Source organism: Salarias fasciatus, chromosome 10 (assembly GCF_902148845.1).
Source record: "Salarias fasciatus chromosome 10, fSalaFa1.1, whole genome shotgun sequence".
Lineage (NCBI taxonomy): Eukaryota > Metazoa > Chordata > Actinopteri > Blenniiformes > Blenniidae > Salarias > Salarias fasciatus.
Window position 1 is genome coordinate 16986228 of NC_043754.1, and position 17467 is coordinate 17003694.

The following is a 17467-nucleotide window of genomic DNA, read 5'->3' on the forward strand; positions in this document are numbered from 1 at the left end:
AGGTACTGTTCATCATCTTCTGAGAATAGATTATACTATAAAAGGACCAACAAAGGCATTTGTTTGAGTTAACTTTCTGACAGTAGGTCTATACAGAATTCTTTCAATAAAAAAACATTTCATGCAGACAATGCTGCATCATGTGAATATATAAGTGAAATCCATCCACCATTTACCGTTAAAGCCCGTGATAAAGGATCTGGGTTTTGCTCGGGTTTGAAGGCTCGCTGCACACAGTCCAGGTAGAGAGTGAATCTTAGCAAAAGTAAACATTATTTCGCAAATTACTCTTCAGTCTTCCTCGATGTTGGTCTGTCATTTTGTTGAGCCATTGAGTTTTTTTTTTTTGTGATCAGGAGAACAGTAAGAGAGTAAACGCATGAAACCGTTTCCAAAATGCAGATTGGGGCAAATAAAACAGTGATGATTCACAATCAAGGGCTCATTTAGAGATACAAACAATTGTGCCAAATTGAGTGTGCATGTGCTTTTGGTGTGTTTGTTCCGGCAGGGGGGGGGGCATCTGGAGGCTAGTTAACAAGAAGCGCGACACAATATCTCATTGTTAGTAAATTGTCAGAAGACTTCATTCCTGGTGCTCGGAGTCTTGGAGTTCAAAGGAATGGAAATGTGTTTGTGAAAGCCCAACTCCAGCGAGAGATGATGTGTCATTTTTAGCCTCCCGGAGGATAATTCTCCATCTGACGGCGCTCTAATACCTGCACCCCGGCAGACAAGCCGCCTTCTCTTTAGCGTAACCTTAAATCGCCAAGGAAAATAGCGAGACAAGAGGCGCGACGGCGTGTGTTTACTTGTGTACGCATTTTCCGGCATCTGAATGTTTTTTTTTTTTTTTTTTCTTTTTGACAACATCAACTCAACATAAAACCCTAAACCACTTGCATTTTTTTTTTCTTCCCCCAGGTCAAAGGAAAGTTCATTCCGGTGTTTTCCTCCCATCCATTTCCCCACTCGCTCCCCTCTTTCTGTCTCTCTCGTGCACACTTTCTCTCGCTCAGCCGCAAAAGAAGGGCCCAGGGATGTCTGCTCGATTTAGTGCCTTATCAGATTAAACTCTACAGTACCTGTCTCCCCGAGTGTTGTGCTCTGCATGGCTGCACACTTTGACTTAAAGTGAGTGTTGTCGTCTCCTTGCGCTCTGCCGAGGGGAGAGGACGCGCAGACTTTTCGCTCGGGTGCATGTGTGGCTGCAGCTGAGTTTGTAGAATTGTAGATTAGCTCGGAGTATTTCTTGGAAGCCCAGTCCTTGATTTCAATATGAGGGGGAGCCTCACCGCCGGTCACGCCGAGGCGGCGGTTTTGCCGGCTAGTTTACCTGACCTCGCTGAAGGGGGGAAAGTGCAGTTATTTTCCACTTGAGGAGGTGGATTGCTGCACACTTAGAAGAGGAGGGATTCGAATTTGAACTCATTTCTTTTAAATTATTCTAGAAGTTTTCAACTACAGAAGCGTGTCATTTTCCTCCACAAATCCCAGGTAGGCAGTAAATCATCACAAACCCTTTCCCTCCTTATGTCTTGAATTAGTGTGTATGTACCAGGCCTGGTTCAGCTTTGTTGTTCAAACCCTGTATCTGATGAGTTTGCATGTTCTTCCAGAGCATGCAGGGTTTTCTCTCTGCGCTCTGCGTCCAGTATGCAGATGAGGCTAATTGGGACCTCAGATTGATCATTACAGTGAATTTGAGTTCATGTGGTTTTGTGTCTCTCTGTATTTGCCCTGTGATGGACTTATCCACAGTTTACCTTCGGCTGAAATCAGCTGAAGCAAAGCAAGATTTATAAAAGTGTATAGAAGAGTAATGAAAGGAATCTCATCTCCTCCCTCCATCCAAAAACATTTTCGGGTGTGAGTGTACATCATCTTCTTTCTCTGAGTGTTTTGAGTCCACTCTGACTTGGATAAGGCGATATGAAGGCTGGCTGAATGGATGCTTTTGTAAATCTAGCAAATGCGAACGTCATCGTAAGTGATTTAAAACAGGAGGCTAAGATTTCAAATCTCGCTGTACATATGTGCAGTTTCAAAATGAAGCCGCCTTTATTTCCACGCTACTTTAGAAGTTTCATAATGAAGTTTGATGACTAACAGTCAAGTCAAATGATATATTTTTTTATGCTTTCAGGTTTTCTTCAGGCCTAAAGTGGTGAAAACTTTCCATATAAAAAAGAAAAGAGTCTTTAAAAATAAACTTGCAGCTAAACAGCATTTTAGGATAGCCCATCCGTAATTTAATTCATTTTAACCCCAAACACTGATGTAATGTTTACACTGTCGCATAAAGGAAAGCCCCTCTGGGCCCAAATTAATATTTACAGGCAGATTTGTAAGATCTCTCTACCCAGCTTCCTTCCTCCCGAAAGCCTGGGGAACTTTTTTGGGAGGACAGACGAGAACGCTCTGTAAACTGTAGTTAAAGGTGCAGTGACACACAAATGACTAGACGCCCACACAGCGGTAATTATCACAATGTGGCTTTACACCTTCCCAAGCTTTCACGCGCATTTCAGGGCGCTAAACCTCAAGCGGGGGCTCCGCTGGGAAGAGAGGATACACTCCTCATTCATCAGTCATCACTCAACTCCCTCTTGTGGTGTTGAGTTGGGAGCAGTCGAGGCATGTGCGAATGCATCCGTGTACATTTAGGTGTAAGCTGGAGAGTTGAGCCGGTGTTTACAGATGTGTGACGTGTTTCCCCGGTTATTTCACCCTCCACCTTGTTTACTGGTGTTTTTGGTCAGATCTTCTGTTTTTTTTTTCCAAATATTCTTCTCCCTTGCACTGAATCTTTTCCCCCTCCTCTACTCTGCCGTTGTGCTAAACTAAAAATTATATTTGCATTACAAACCAGTGCCACATCTGTTAGGTAAAGTCGGGTGTGTAGGAGGAAAAAAAGGTAAACGAGAAAGACAGATGCATTGAGGAAACGAGTCTTCAGATAGAGAGAGGGGCCTTGATGTGTGATACTCGCTGGATATCGTTGCCCTGAGCTGTCATTTATCCTGTCAAGTAGAGAGCCAGAATATAACTGCAGTAATTTTTCTTGATCCCTTTCTTACATACACCATGCATATCTTTTTGTTATCTGGGCCAGTTAAAGCATAAAAATAAATATTCAAAGTTCATATATCAATAAAGTCATATTTAGGGGGGAAAAAAATCATCTCTGGACTGTTCAGTGTTTGATCATGACACACACAAAAAAAAGATTGTACGCGTGCTATTTTTGGATTATGTGCCAGGAAATACAAGCCAAGTGAGAACGAGTGGCATCTTAAAACGGAGACGGAAGAACTTTTATTCTGTCAGGTTTTTATTCGGGGCTCGGCAGAGGCGGGGGGGCTTGCGAGAGATGAAGCTGTCAAATACACACTGGACTGCCTCCACTTTGCTGCCTCAGGAAACAATGCCAGTTCAAACAAGCCTTTGAGCAGTCTGGGGGGCCGCTTTCTCTCCCTCTCCACATTCCTCCCCTCAACAGTCGGAGGAAAAGACGCAAACATACACAGAGGCAGTGTTTTCGCTGCTAACTGCATCCTTATTTGTTGAAAGTGCTTCATTCTTCTGACAGAGGAAGCAGTGACAATTAACAAGGAGGCTGGACGAGAGGCCGGGAGAGGTTGAAAGGTTGCGCTTCTCTGAAGTTTAACTTCAGACTAATGGGCTGTCGCTTTTTGACCTTTGTGCCTGGGCGACCGGCTGTACAAATGCATCATGCCAGGCGTCGGGTGGCTGCCGACAGGTCCAGGCTACCAAAGGTGGGGAAAAGATTAGTAACATAAACAGTAAACAAAAAGTAAAGTAACTAAGTGGCATATACAAATGGCGCCTCTAAGGAGGGGTCACATTGTTGGAAGCTATTAAAGAGAATTAATGAGCCACGAGCGTCAATCTCCGCTGAGATGCTTTTAAAGCCACCTGAGATACAAACAGAGTGAAGAAAAGGTCAAATATGCACTGATCTAAAAAGCTGTAGTAGAGTTTGTTATGTCAGGAAGTTTAAAAATTAATTGCAAGGTGCCTGCAGTAGTTCCCACATTCATAGATCATAAAATGAAACAGCAGGGATATCATGCATTACTACGTAGCTGCATTAGGTAATAATCTTTCTTTTTTGTTGTTGTTTTTTTTATCCACAGCTCCTGTGTTTTACTTTGGAGAGTTGGAGTATCATGTGGATGAGAGCGACGGCTACGTGGAGGTTCGAGTGTGGAGGACAGGAACTGACCTGTCCAAGACCGGGACCGTCACGGTCCGCTCTCGAAAGGCGGAGCCCGTCTCTGCAGAGGGTGAGCGCTCGCTCGCTCAAGAACGTGTCCGGCCCGGCAGCTGCATCACCTCTCAGTGTCGCATCACTTCATTTATCCTTCATCCCGCGCTCTGTCTTCCTCCAGCCGGCGTCGACTACGTGGGCATCAGTCATAACTTGGACTTTGCCCCGGGCGTGAGCATGCAGACGTTCAGAGTCACCATCCTGGACGACCTGGGACAGCCAGAGCTGGAGGGGGTCGAGAGCTTCGAGCTGGTCTTGCGGATGCCAATCAATGGCATTCTGGGAGAACCTGGGAAGGCCACAGTCTTCATCAACGACTCTGTGTCAGACTGTAAGTAATCCCATTTTTCTTTGAGATGCTATAATATATTCATTTATGTATCCCTGAAGAAGATCCCTTCTTAATTTGAGATATTTTTTCCAAGTTACTCTTTTATATTGGTACATGATACTCTTCTCTGATGCCATCAACCAACATTTACTGAGTTCACGGACACAATAACGAGTATTTATATGTCCACTCTAACTAATCTTTGACTGGTTGAAAATCTTAAAAGTTTTATTTTTGCCTCCAGTTTTAAGTACTGCCGTGTTAATTTACAAGATCTGCATTTGAATAATTTTTTTTTTTTTCATCAAATGTATTGAATTAATGAAGCTTATTGTTCTTAATGAATAGAGTGGCTTCTCAAGTGCTTTAAAACCACATTAAAATCTTAAAAACTACTTCAGTGCCCGAGAAATGTGTTTTTCAAGCTTGTCACAATATCCTCCTTAAGCTTCAGTTTGAATGCTTCCACAGAATGCCAGCTCGCAATTAATTTGTCACTTTCATTGTGCGACGCGTTCATAATTTCACTGCTAATTTCTTCATTAGCGGCGTTCGCTCAGAGAAAGAGTTTCCTGTCACAGCTGTGTCATTTCATTTGCTTCTAATATCGGTGTGGAAGACGTTCGTTTCTTCTGACCGACAGTGCCAAAGGTCCAGTTCCGCGAGTCGGTGTACTCCGGAGAAGAGAGCGACGGCCGGATCGCGGCGACGGTTTACCGCAGCGGAGACGTCAGACACCAGTCCTCCGTTCGCTGCTACACCCGTCAGGGCTCGGCGCAGGTCGCCTCCGACTTTGACGAGCGTCCCAACACCGATGCATCTGTCATCAGCTTCTTACCGGGTATTTCAGTAATTACACGTCTCACATTTCTCCAACGCTGACACCTTTTTCCAATTAAATAAACCTTTCCACACAGTCTGTTTGAGAGACTTTCTGCTCTCAGTACCGACTGCTTTTTCCTCCCCTCTATCCGGGACTGAGAAGAGCTCGGCAAATAGAGAGAATAGTCACACAAATAAGATATTGTATGTTGTATGCTGTACAGTTTTTTTTTTTTTTTGTAGAAATCCTTGTGTTCTTTCTTTCCTCGGCAAATTTCTTGACGTGTCCTGTCAACCGTCATGCTGTGCGCTGCAGGTGAGGCGGAGAAGCCATGTATCCTGTCACTGGTTGATGACACACTGTACGAGGAAGGAGAGGAGCTTCGGCTGGTTTTAGGGAACCCGAGGAGCGACTCGCAGTTTGGCGCATCAGTAGGCGCTCTGAACGAGACTCTGGTGAAAATCAAGGACACGGCTGACAGTAAGTGAAACGAGGACGGGGGGGGGAGAGGGAGAGCGAGGAAGTGAGAGAATATGCTGAGATGAAAAGTGCTTCATTCGTCCAATAATGTTCTAGTTACGCTGCTGAAATACTGTCATCGACGCTTCTGATAATTAACTTCTCTATTTTCCACAAGTCGCTATTCTATTTGCAGCGTTGCGTTTTTTTTTTCCCTCTCCTCAGAGCCCATCATTCGGTTTTTGGAAACCAAGTTCAGCGTGAGTGAACCCAAAGAGTCTGGCAGCGTGGCGACCGTGAGGATCCCTGTGGTGCGAGTGGGTGACACTTCAAAAGTGTCGGTGGTTCGCGTTCACACAAAAGATGGGTCCGCCGTCTCAGGAGAGGACTACTATCCCGTCTCCCAAGGTGAATCTCACACCCCGCTTCGCTGAGTGTTCAACCTGGAAAAGCTCAAATTTAAAAAAAAAAAAAAAAAAAAGCTGGATTTCAGACTGCCTCCTCTGAAACAGTAGTGCGACATAATTTAAAAATAAATACCAAAAATAGAGGAAACCATGAGCAATGTTTGTCCAAATGAAAGCCCCAGTCTGAATCACTCAACATGTTCACAAATATCTACACCAAAACCCTACAACACAATACACTCTTTACGCTTGTTCTCATCTGCTCTTCCCATTTATTTCTATTAATCATTTGCATCAGGTAATAAAAGAAGTTTTGACAAGTGTGAAACAACCCTCCCTATGGAAGCCATGTGAATGCAGGCAGAATGGATGTAGGGGTTTATTTGGCCAAGGGTCATTAATTTCTAATTTTATCTCAAATGGGAAAAGGTAACTTTTTGCAATAGTCCAGTGGAGGGTCATGTAATTTTTAATAGATTTTCAGTGTACTTCATGCTTTGTCAGCAGGGTGAAATCCCTCCTTCAATCCGCTGAGCTTTTAGTGCAGCGAACCTTTCTTATTTTAATCAAAGCTTGAAAAATTTATACGAATACATTCTCTGTCTATTCAAATTGCACTTGTCTACCCACTGTTCAATTTTCCCAGCAGTTCTGAATCATATAGCAGTGAATTTTTTATTTTGCACATTTTTTTTTTTCCTAACTGCTGCGCATTTGTAATGCAAAGCTCCGTCACTTACAGGAGCTGCACCACCTTTAGCATTATTCAAATGGAACACCGCGGTGCTTTCTAGTTCAGTTATACATTTGTATGAAGCAGTGAAATATGAATTGGACTAAACTGCCTGCCTCTTATTTTTGGTGAAGACTCTTAATTCAGCGATTCTATTTTTACTCTCATGAAAAACACCGTCAATATGAACTGAACAGCAATTAAAGTGCTGCGCCAAGAACAGCCTGTTTGCTTTACCTTTACACTTACAAGGCTGCAATTATAACAGCCTCCCTGGTGTTTGTTCGTGTGTGTGTGTGTGTGTGTGTGTGTGTTCAGACATCGAGTTCAAACAGGGGGATAAACAACATGTGGTGGAGGTGGAGGTGCTGTTCGATGGAGTCCGAGAAATGAGGGAAGCGTTCACTCTCCACCTGAAGCCCGATGAAAACATGGTCGCCGAGACTCAGGTCAGGAACTGTGTTCATGCGCGGCCGCCGCGCAACAATCGCCCGAAATCCGAAGAGATTTGTGTGTGATGGAAAAGTAAAAAGTTGGAAGAACTTTGATGTGACCTGCATTTATCCAGGTCAGCCCCACCGAGAGCGGGGATCTGTTTTTCAAGGGTGTCCTGGTCAGACAGCGGCGGCGCTCTGCTGTCGCCGCAGACAGGCGCGAAATGAAAACGTTTTGCAATAAATAATAGATTATCTGAGAATGAAAACAAGGGGCAGAAGAAAAAGATTGATAGAGAGGATGGGAGAAATAAAAAGGACGTTTAATGGGAAGCTGGGAACGAGCTGGCACGACCAACACATCCTCTAATTATTCTACTCACAGACCTCTGTGTGTGAGTCGTCCTCATTAGCGTTGAATGTCTTCCCTCTGATCGCAGGTGACTAAAGTGATCGTGTACATTGAGGAGACCAACAGCATGGCCGACGTCACCTTCCCCTCCCTGCCTCATGTGGTGTCGCTGCTACATTATGACGACGTTGCCAGGACCGCAGAAAACCTCCACCCACCCGCCGGCTACCCGGTCGTCTGTGTCACAGTGAGTGGAACCCAAATAAAACCCAGCGCTACTGAAGAAGTATCTGAATCATCGCTGAAACTGTATGAAAATGTGATGAAATCGTCTCATCTGAGGGCAAGATACACTCCAGACCAGGCCATCACCGTCACACACACTCATCTTCACACTAAGTACGAACCACTACACCACCATGCAGCCACTCCATATTGAATTTACAGTTCTATATGTTCTAAAAGTACAGTTTAAACTGATAAAACTTCTTTTTTTCTGCAGTAATAGTCTTCACTAAGCTCTTCTAAGCTGCTGGAAAGATCCGCAAATATTTTCAGGAAATTCTGCAGCAGGTCTTTCAGACAGAGAAGCGTCGGCTCAGGCAGGGTGTCCGCTGTGAATGCCTCTCTGAGCTCGTTCCACGTCGTCTCCGGATTTAGGTCTTGGCTCCATCCAGCCCACTCCAGTCTGAGATGTTTTATTTTTTCAAGCTGTTCTCTCCGAAATTCACGTCCCTGTTCAGGGTCATTGTTGCGCTGCATCAGCTGACTCCTGCAGAGCTTTCACTGGCGCACAGCCACCCTGACGTTATCCTGTAGGATAGTTTCTATTTGTATTTGTTTTTTCCTCAGATGAATACTGGTTGTCACAGAATTGTCAGTGAACCCATCTTCTTCCCATGAAGACAAACACAAAGTTTTTGAATTCTAAAATGAATGAAAAATTTACTCTTTTACAAATTTTTATGAAAGGTCTTCAAAGATGTTTCTTCTATTTTAGCCGTTCCGGCTCTTTTAGACAACAGATTCTCAATCAAAGCCATAATTAGTGCCCATTCTGCCCAACTGGAAAGTAAACACCATTCTCAACCGCAGCACTAACTCTTCTTGGCTCCGTCCTTAAAAGACGCATTAAACAGTTTAGCAGACCACACTCTGCGTGCTCTCATACACGAGAGAGAGAATCGCTTCCACTCTGGAAAACAGCCTCGCCGAGGCACCTAAATGGATTCTTGTCATGTGTTAAGTCATTTGCTCCTTGTGTGACTCCTGCGTGTGGCCGACAGTGTGTGTCTGTGTGCAGGAGAGCCGGAGTGAACCTGTGTTTATGTCACTGTGTTGTGGTCATCTGCACCGGAGGGGGGGGGGGTGTTGTAATCTTGTCAAAATTGAAGTGTTGAGTGCTGCCGTAGGAGGCTTCGTGTCAACAGTTTTAAAAGGAAATCCAAAGCCTAGGCCTCCATTCAATATCTCTATTTTTGTAATTGGGAAAAAAGCCATTTTTAAGAAGCCAAATATGAAAACATACCACAGAGAAACATCTGGACTTTCTTGGAACCCAGTTGTTTGTGTTTTCTACCTCTATCTCCTCCTGTCCTGCGGCGTCGGCTGTGTCATTCCCGTCTCTCTGCTGTCCCTACCCACTCACTCCCACTAAAATTCCTTATCCGTCCTCCAGGCTTGCAACACAAAATACCCCGACTACGACAAGACGGGCTCTATCTGTGTCAGCGAGAGCATCAACAACACCTTGACCCGCTACCGCTGGCTCATCAGCGCCCCGGCCGGCCCCGATGGCGTCACCAGCCCCATGAGGGAGGTGGACTTTGACACGTTCTTCACGTCTTCCAAGATGATCACACTGGACTCGGTCTACTTCCAAGCGGGCTCCAGGGTCCAGTGCGCCGCCAGGGCCGTTAATTCAAACGGCGACGAGGGCCTAGAGCTCAGCAGCCCCATCGTCACGGTCAGCCTGGAGGAAGGTGAGGGCTGCGTGCAACAAGGCGTCCGCCTCAATATTTCTACAGTTCCAGCGTTACTAGACGGAATTAAACACGGATTTGGCCCAGTGCTGCAAATAAAAAAAAGAGCTTTGTTCTCCAAGTGTCCTGAATGCTCAGGAATCGCTGAACGAACAGAATGCATTATGCATTACTCCCACATGAAAAACAATGATAACGTTTCATTATTGACAGTGTAGCATTTGGGTCCCTTTTTTGTTTTTATTACTTTGTTTTCAGCTTTTCAAGACATCTGAATTAAATGAATAATACTAGTGAAGATGTATCCACATGCTGAACTGTGAGTAAGAATTTGACAATGCAAGAATGTTTTATAACAGGAGAGCAGCAGAGCTGCACTTAAAATGACACTTGATGGGCTGAAGCTAACACATTTTCAGTAAGAGTGCTTGAAGCAGGAAAGTGTTTAATTCTAATATTGTAGCGCTAATGATCAATGCATTGGATTATTAATTCTGAGCAAGTTTTACATAATGTCTAGTTTATTAAAATGCTTTGTTTCATAAGATTAATCTAATACAGCATTGTAACGCCACACCAATTATACCATAATCCAATTCAGCTGCAAATGACTGCATGGGGCTGCGTAAAAGGATTAGAGCTTTAACTCATTTCTCAAACTGAAAAAAAATAAATCTTTCCTTTGCTGTTGCTATGCTATCACTTATGCAGCCCTCATTCCACCTACACACTCTGAATGCAACAAGTTCGGTTCGCTCTCTCAGGGTGGTCGCAAGATATTCTTGGAAATGTGGAAATCAGTCCTTCACTCCAGAGCAGTTCAGCACAGGTTAAGAGAAAACTCTGTTTATGGTACATATATATATATATATATATATGTACATAAAAGTAACTGCTTGTGTTTACCGCCTCTTATGTGTGATTACCGAAGTAATTAGCAGTAAAAAAAAAAACAAGTATGGCCAGTCGCTCTGTCTTGTTTAGAGGTTTTTTTTTTTCTTTTCTTCTTCTCCGTCATGAAAAGGTATGTGTCAACCACGTAAGATGGGGACGATCGGCGCCGAGCCTTTCTCTGCCAAGCTACGCTACACTGGAGCAGACGACCCCAAACACCCCAACCTCATCAAAGTGACTGTCACCATGCCTCACATCGACGGTAGGTCGGAGCTGGAGGCAGGACTCGCGCCGCACATGAAGTGAGGTGTAATGTAGTGTGTGTAATGTTCACGTGTCGGGATCCTCAGGAGCATGACAGCCAGAATATAGATCTTTCCGTGTTGCATCGAACCCCGCTGTAGAACCCCTCCAGCTCCCCCACTACTTAACATTCCCTTCTTGATTTTTAATCAGCTTCCTTCTGCTTCGTCTCTTCCAGGACTCCTTCTTTCTTTTCATCCCTTTTCTCTCTCAACTCTTTCTTTCCGCTGCATGTTTTAAACAATCATGTCCCCCCAGTGCAGGTGTCAAAGACGGCCGAACAAACTCGGAATCGTGTCTTTGCGTCTCGCAGGTATGCTCCCGGTGGTCTCCACCCGCCACCTCATGAACTTCGAGCTGATCCTCAGTCCCGACGGAACGCGGGTCGGAAACCACCGCTGCTCCAACCTGCTGGACTACGACGAGGTCAGCACGGGTCACGGCTTCATCACCGCGCTGACCCGCAGCCCCGAGAGCATGGGCGACTCGGCGCCGTACCAGTTCAGCGGCGCTCTGCGGGGGAGCAGCACCCTGCGCTTCTACAGGAACCTCAACCTGGAGGCCTGCCTGTGGGAGTTCACCAGCTACTACCACATGTCCGAGCTGCTCACCGACTGCGGAGGAACCATAGGGACTGATGGACAGGTGAGTGTGTGTGTGTGTGTTTGGTCTAGCTTTGTCCCCTGCATATACATTCCAATTGAGGGCTTTTTTTTTTGTGTGTGCACATCTGTTTGCCTTTGTGTCCACCTGTGTGTGTTTTCCTGTCTGGACGTGCAGTTTATTTGCAGCCCCCCGAATGAGGAAGACGCACAGACTGAACAGCAGCATATCTGTTTGCCTGCATTTTATGTCTCATTCACTCCATGTTTGTGTGTGTGTGTGTGTGTGTGTGTGTGTGTGTGTGTGTGTGTGTGTGTGTGTGTGTGTGTGTGTGTGTGTGTGTGTGTGTGTGTGTGTGTGTGTGTGTGTGTGTGTGTGTGTGTGTGTGTGTTTACCAGCTCGGTGCACCAGCGTGTGATTGACAGCTTTTAGTGTGAAAGTACACACATGCACATGGAAACACACACACACACACACACACACACTCAAACAAAGAATTGCCGACCTGCCAGTCAGTCCCTAAACGCTCACCACTGCTATCAGTGCGGAGCATTAAAGCCTGGGTTCACATGGAATCTCTGAAACTCATGAAAGAAAAACCGCTTTATCTGGAGTCTCAGATATCTACACCAACATCCTGTCAAGGTTATCTAAAAGTTTGCTCCATTTCTCTTTTCCCGGCTCTCTGGCACGCCAGTCGAGAGCACCTGTGAATTCAGACATCGCTGATAGACTCTGGCGTTGCGGCCAGCTGTCACTTAAACGCTAACAAACTTCCCGTTGCTGCGGTTGCATCATTGTTTGAGGGAGATGTTGCAACTGCTATGAGTTTATACTGCAGCGTTCTCCTGCTCCTTGTTGTTATTGTGGATTAAGAGATGGACCCTTGCTCCCCTCCGCATGCCCTGCTGCTCCTTTGTATTCCTGCGGTCTTTGATCTGCGTTGCGTGCCGATCGGACTACTCAGCGCGTTTTGCGTGTGCGCCAGGGAACGGAGACGTATGAAATGGATTCAGTCGTCCCCCTGTCACAGCAGCAGCAGCAGCAGCAGCCTTCACACATTAGCCACACATGACACTCGTCATCCACTGCAGCCCGAGTCCACTTCGTTAAAGGAAATCACTGTCACACTGTCATTTAGGTTCAGGTGTTTCCATGGAGTGCTAAAAGGAAAAGACAATACCTTGCAGCTCTGCCACAAATCAAAGCACAGAAAAAAAACCCATTGTATTTTAGCTGTCTTTGAAGAACAAAATATATTTTTATCTCAACTACTATCATTACATTCTTTATTTATTGATGTTGATTGATCGGTGTTTTGTTTTGTTTTTTTGCTTTTACAAATTAGCATTTTATTGCTAGATGAATACTGAATGATCCACAGTGTTTGATGATCAGTGTATTTGAAAATTTGCATGTGTAAATGCACACAATAAAAGCAGAAACATGACATTGCAGTAAAGAAAAAATGATTTTTTTTTTATGTTGTTCAGCCCTGATGAACATTATCTGTCTTTTTTTCTGCCCCAGTTTGTATGGATTCATTTTCGGAGGTTGTTAAAGTAAAATTACAGCGCTGTAATGCCCCAGGGCTGAGGTACTTTGTTTCTCTGGTAGCAGCCGTTTAATTTCTCATTTCAATCATGATTCAGCAATTTCAGAGCTTACCCTACTGAGACTTCACAGGCAGTGGAGTAGACAGAGAGCCTCTCTGCTGAAATGCTATATCACAGTGCTAATGCCATGGTGCTGTTGTGCTCAAAGGCTGTTTCTTTTTTAATGATTACAATGGTTGAAAAAGGAAAAACAGCATCACCAATCTTGTTCATATTTGTTTGTGTGTAAAATATCTTCTTCACAGTAGTTTTTTCCTGGTTACTCTTTCCACTGAAAATTCACACCCAGATTCATTTTCAATTTTTTGCCAACCCAGGATTTTAATCAGTGTCCAAACTTATGTGGACTACAGTGTGGTTAATGTCTTTGTAGTGAGTGTTGGGACAAGGTTGGTGTGCAGAGACATCTAGTGGTGGTCTATGTGGACTTCCATGTTAATGAGACCACTTTTCATAAAGGAAAAACAAAAAACAAAAAAAAAAACATATATATATATATATATATATATATATATATATATATATATATATATATATATTATAATCTATATCTTTATTGATGATTTCCACGAATCAACAATATTTTAAAAAACAAGAAAAACATTTGTGGCAGAAAACATCACAACACAGCCGTTGAAGCCCACATCGCTGCCCACTGTGGTTCTCTGCACACAGCACAGGAGGACTCTTCTGCATCTTTTGGCAACACTGAGTAGGTGTGAAAAGTTCAAACACCTTGTGGAGGAGAACACCTTGTTCATCTCTCACATCTTTTCTGCGCTTATTATAGCCGAGCGACCCACGGTCACCTTCCAGTCCGAGAGGGGGGCACAGCACAGCTTTGTTATTCTCTTCTCAACAATGAATTCTACTCCATCAGTTTATTAGTCAAAGGTGTCAGTGAAGCTGAACTTGTCATCATTTACAAATACAGGTTTCTCCCTCGCTGCTGCTCCTTCCAGGTCCTGAATCTGGTCCAGTCCTACGTGACCCTTCGCGTCCCTCTCTACGTGTCGTATGTGTTCCACTCCCCTGTGGGCACCGGCGGGTGGCAGCACTTTGATCTGCAGTCTGAGCTTCGCCTCACTTTCGTGTACGACACGGCCATCCTCTGGAAGGACGGCATCGGCAGCCCCCCGCAGGCGGAGCTGCAGGGTGAGCGCGTGAAGACAGACGGCCGATGTTTGTGTTTGGACGGGCCGCGGGTGACAAAGATCAGCTAAGTCTAAAAGAATCCGATGGTGTTGTGTGTTTCTTACAGGGTCGTTATACCCTACGAGCATGCGCATCAATGATCAGGGACGCTTGGTGGTCAACTTCCGGACGAGGGCTCATTTCAGGGGTCTGTTTGTGGAGTCTCACTCGGCAGGCAGGATGAAACGAGCTGGTGAGTGCTATCAATTAAAAATGTAAAAACAAACATCCTATGTTTTCCCATTATGCATCACAATAACTGTTTCTTGTGTTAATTTTTCCCAGCAGCCTCCATGTCATCCATGGTGATGTGTGTGGACCACCCCGGCCTGACGTTCAACCTCACCTTAGTGAGGAGCGAGCCCACGTACAACCAGCCGGTCCAGCAGTGGACCTTCATCTCTGACTTTGCAGTAAGAACGCATGAAATTTGTTTGTGCCCCGGTGCATGACCTGGAGGATAAATCTGGCTGCCTGGGCAGCGGCGAGGAGCGGACGCAGACTGACAATTTTGTATCTGTCTTGCCGAACACAGGTGAGAGACTATTCTGGGACTTACACGGTGAAACTGATCCCCTGCACAACAGCACAGAATATAGAGTACACTGTTCCACCTGTCTGCAGTCCCAGAGAACCGGTCACGTTTGACCTTGACATCCGATTCCAGCAAGTAAGAAAACCAAGATTAAGAAGTCGCATGGTTTTTTTGTTTGTTTCTTTTGTTATCAGAAGATTTTCTCTGTTGTCTTTTGTTGTGCAATCACTCTCTGCCTACTTGCGTGCTTCTTTAGGTCAGCGACCCAGTTGCAGTGGAATTCAGTCTGAACACTCAGATGTTCCTGCTGTCCAAAAGGAGTCTGTGGCTCTCCGATGGGTCCATGGGCTTTGGTCAGGAGAGCGATGTTGCCTTCTCTGAGGGTAAGCATTAAAGGGTCTAAAAACCCTTAACATCCCTGAAATAACGATTAAAAGGATTAAACGAGTAGCTACAGGTGCTGACTGCTTTAACTCACCTCTCCTTTTCTGTTAAGCAATTCTGATCCCAACCATCCGTACTCTGAAAAAATACATCTGTGGATCTGATCTCACACAGTCACAGACTGGATAAAAAATATAAAAGCGGCTAATTTTTCTCTTTGTCTCACTGGAAAACGACAGGTGAAGGCCACAACTTTAGTCAGACATTGCATGGAAGTGTGTTTTCCTTGACATGCGGCGCCACATCCTTCACTGTGTACTTTATTAAGTCTGCTGCAGGGTATTTTAGAATTGCTGACATTTGAAAATCACTGAAAAGGCATTGAACTAAGAGCTTCGCTGCCTTCAAATCAAGCATGCAAGACAAAGACCTTGCAGCATTTTTTTAGATAAATGTCATAAAGATGCTTTTTGTTTTGTTCACCTGAGTTATAGCTGGTATCCACTAAGAGGTCAGCTTCATGTGCTTGATTTGCCTTGAATTTAGAACAGATCCCGGTCGTCACAACGGTTCGGGCTGACCGCCATCTCCATTTATTTCAGGAGACACAATATACGGCCGTGTCATGGTGGACCCCGTGCAGAACCTGGGAGATTCTTTCTTTTGCAGTATAGAGAAGGTTTTCCTTTGCACCGGTGCTGACGGTTACGTACCCAAATACAACCCAACAAAGTTTGAATTTGGCTGCCTGGCCGACTCCCCGTCGCTCCTTTACAGATTCAAGATCCTTGTGAGTACATTTAACTTTTAATGTCATTTTCGCTTGCACGCAGAGATGCATGATAGTAATCCACAGTCTTTTATAAACCAGGACAAGGCTCAACCAGAGATGCAAGCACGCACATTTGGTGATGTCAGTTTTAATGCTGTGCTGGCGGCAGATGATCCATCGGCTTTGTCTCTTGTGAGACAACCAGGGTCTGATGGCTTTAGACTGGACTCTACAGCCATGTTCCAGGTATCCAATACAATATTACATTTGTTTGCCAACTACTGATCCATATTTTGGGGCTACATTGTATGTGCTACTTAAAAAACCAGGAAGTAATTATGAAAATTTAATTTTTATGTTCACTTTAGGTCGCCACTGGAAGAGAATGGTACATTCACACCATTTACACTGTCCGTTCCAAAGAAAATGCCAACAGAGGCATAGGAAAGCGCAGCCTTGAGTATCACTCATTGGTTTCCTCAAGCAACAGGCTCCCCTCGACCCCATCGGACCGCCAGGGCCCTCGCTTGAGGCGGTCCGTGGGCGACGACGTTCCGGGAATTGCTGAAAATATCGGCGCGGAAAACAACCGCGGCACCAACATTATGCACGTGGCGCTGGACCGCACCAAGCGCCGGGCGGGGGGTTCCAACGAGCTGTCCGCCGCCGGGCCGGAGCCCGGGGAGCTGAACGCGGTGGAGGAAGAGGAGGGTCTGGTGACCGTGGTGGGGGTGCTGGTGGGCGTTCTCCTGACCGTCCTCATCGCCGTCACCGTCGCGCTGGTGCTGAGATCGAGACAGAAGGACGTGAAGGAAGGATGGAGGGAGGGCGTGCAGGAGGTGGTGAAGGGCTCCGTCAGCACGGAGCCCATGCTGGTGGTGAGGATGCAGGACTGCCAAAACAGCTCCGAGGTCTGAGCGATGAATGCATGGATGAACAGATGGACAACGGGGTGTAGGGAGTACGTGGGGCTTTCATAGTTTTTGGGATTTTCTCTCTCTCTCTTGTGCTCTCTCTCTCTTTTTTACAAACTAGCATTAAATTACTCATAAAACTAAAAAAAAAAATCAAGCTAGATCTTGCCTGCCAATGAGTGAAATTTCCACATTACTCCACTCATTACATACGTTGATAACAGCAATGGGAAGCAGCACAAGAGGCCTGTGTGCTGTAGAAACATTGCGACTTGTGCTGCTGGTAGCATGGTATCTCCTTTCCCACTCACTGGCTTTAGGGTGTTAAAGTGCCTGAAGCAGCTATTTTCCTCCAGGACAGCCTCTGTCACCTAGAGAAAATCTTTCACATGCAGCTGCCTCCAAGGCTGAGGGAAAGATTTAGAGCTGCGGGAGCG

The 17467-nt window shown here is 45.3% G+C and overlaps 1 protein-coding gene across 1 annotated transcript in view; it reads left to right on the forward strand.

Annotated features, from left to right (window-relative positions):
- frem2a (FRAS1 related extracellular matrix 2a) overlaps nt 1-17093 on the forward strand; it is a 54718-nt gene extending 37625 nt beyond the window's left edge. Inside the window, exons 7-24 of the mRNA XM_030100193.1 lie at nt 4161-4310; nt 4416-4625; nt 5269-5466; nt 5764-5928; nt 6133-6315; nt 7366-7496; nt 7922-8080; nt 9512-9815; nt 10840-10971; nt 11326-11657; nt 14194-14386; nt 14493-14618; nt 14711-14838; nt 14961-15095; nt 15217-15343; nt 15947-16134; nt 16216-16362; nt 16485-17093. Of these exons, the coding sequence (XP_029956053.1) occupies nt 4161-4310; nt 4416-4625; nt 5269-5466; nt 5764-5928; nt 6133-6315; nt 7366-7496; nt 7922-8080; nt 9512-9815; nt 10840-10971; nt 11326-11657; nt 14194-14386; nt 14493-14618; nt 14711-14838; nt 14961-15095; nt 15217-15343; nt 15947-16134; nt 16216-16362; nt 16485-17033 (3557 nt within the window). The 3' untranslated portion in view covers nt 17034-17093. The remainder of the gene's footprint in view (nt 1-4160; nt 4311-4415; nt 4626-5268; nt 5467-5763; nt 5929-6132; nt 6316-7365; nt 7497-7921; nt 8081-9511; nt 9816-10839; nt 10972-11325; nt 11658-14193; nt 14387-14492; nt 14619-14710; nt 14839-14960; nt 15096-15216; nt 15344-15946; nt 16135-16215; nt 16363-16484) is intronic.
- The last annotated feature ends 374 nt before the right edge of the window (nt 17094-17467 follow it).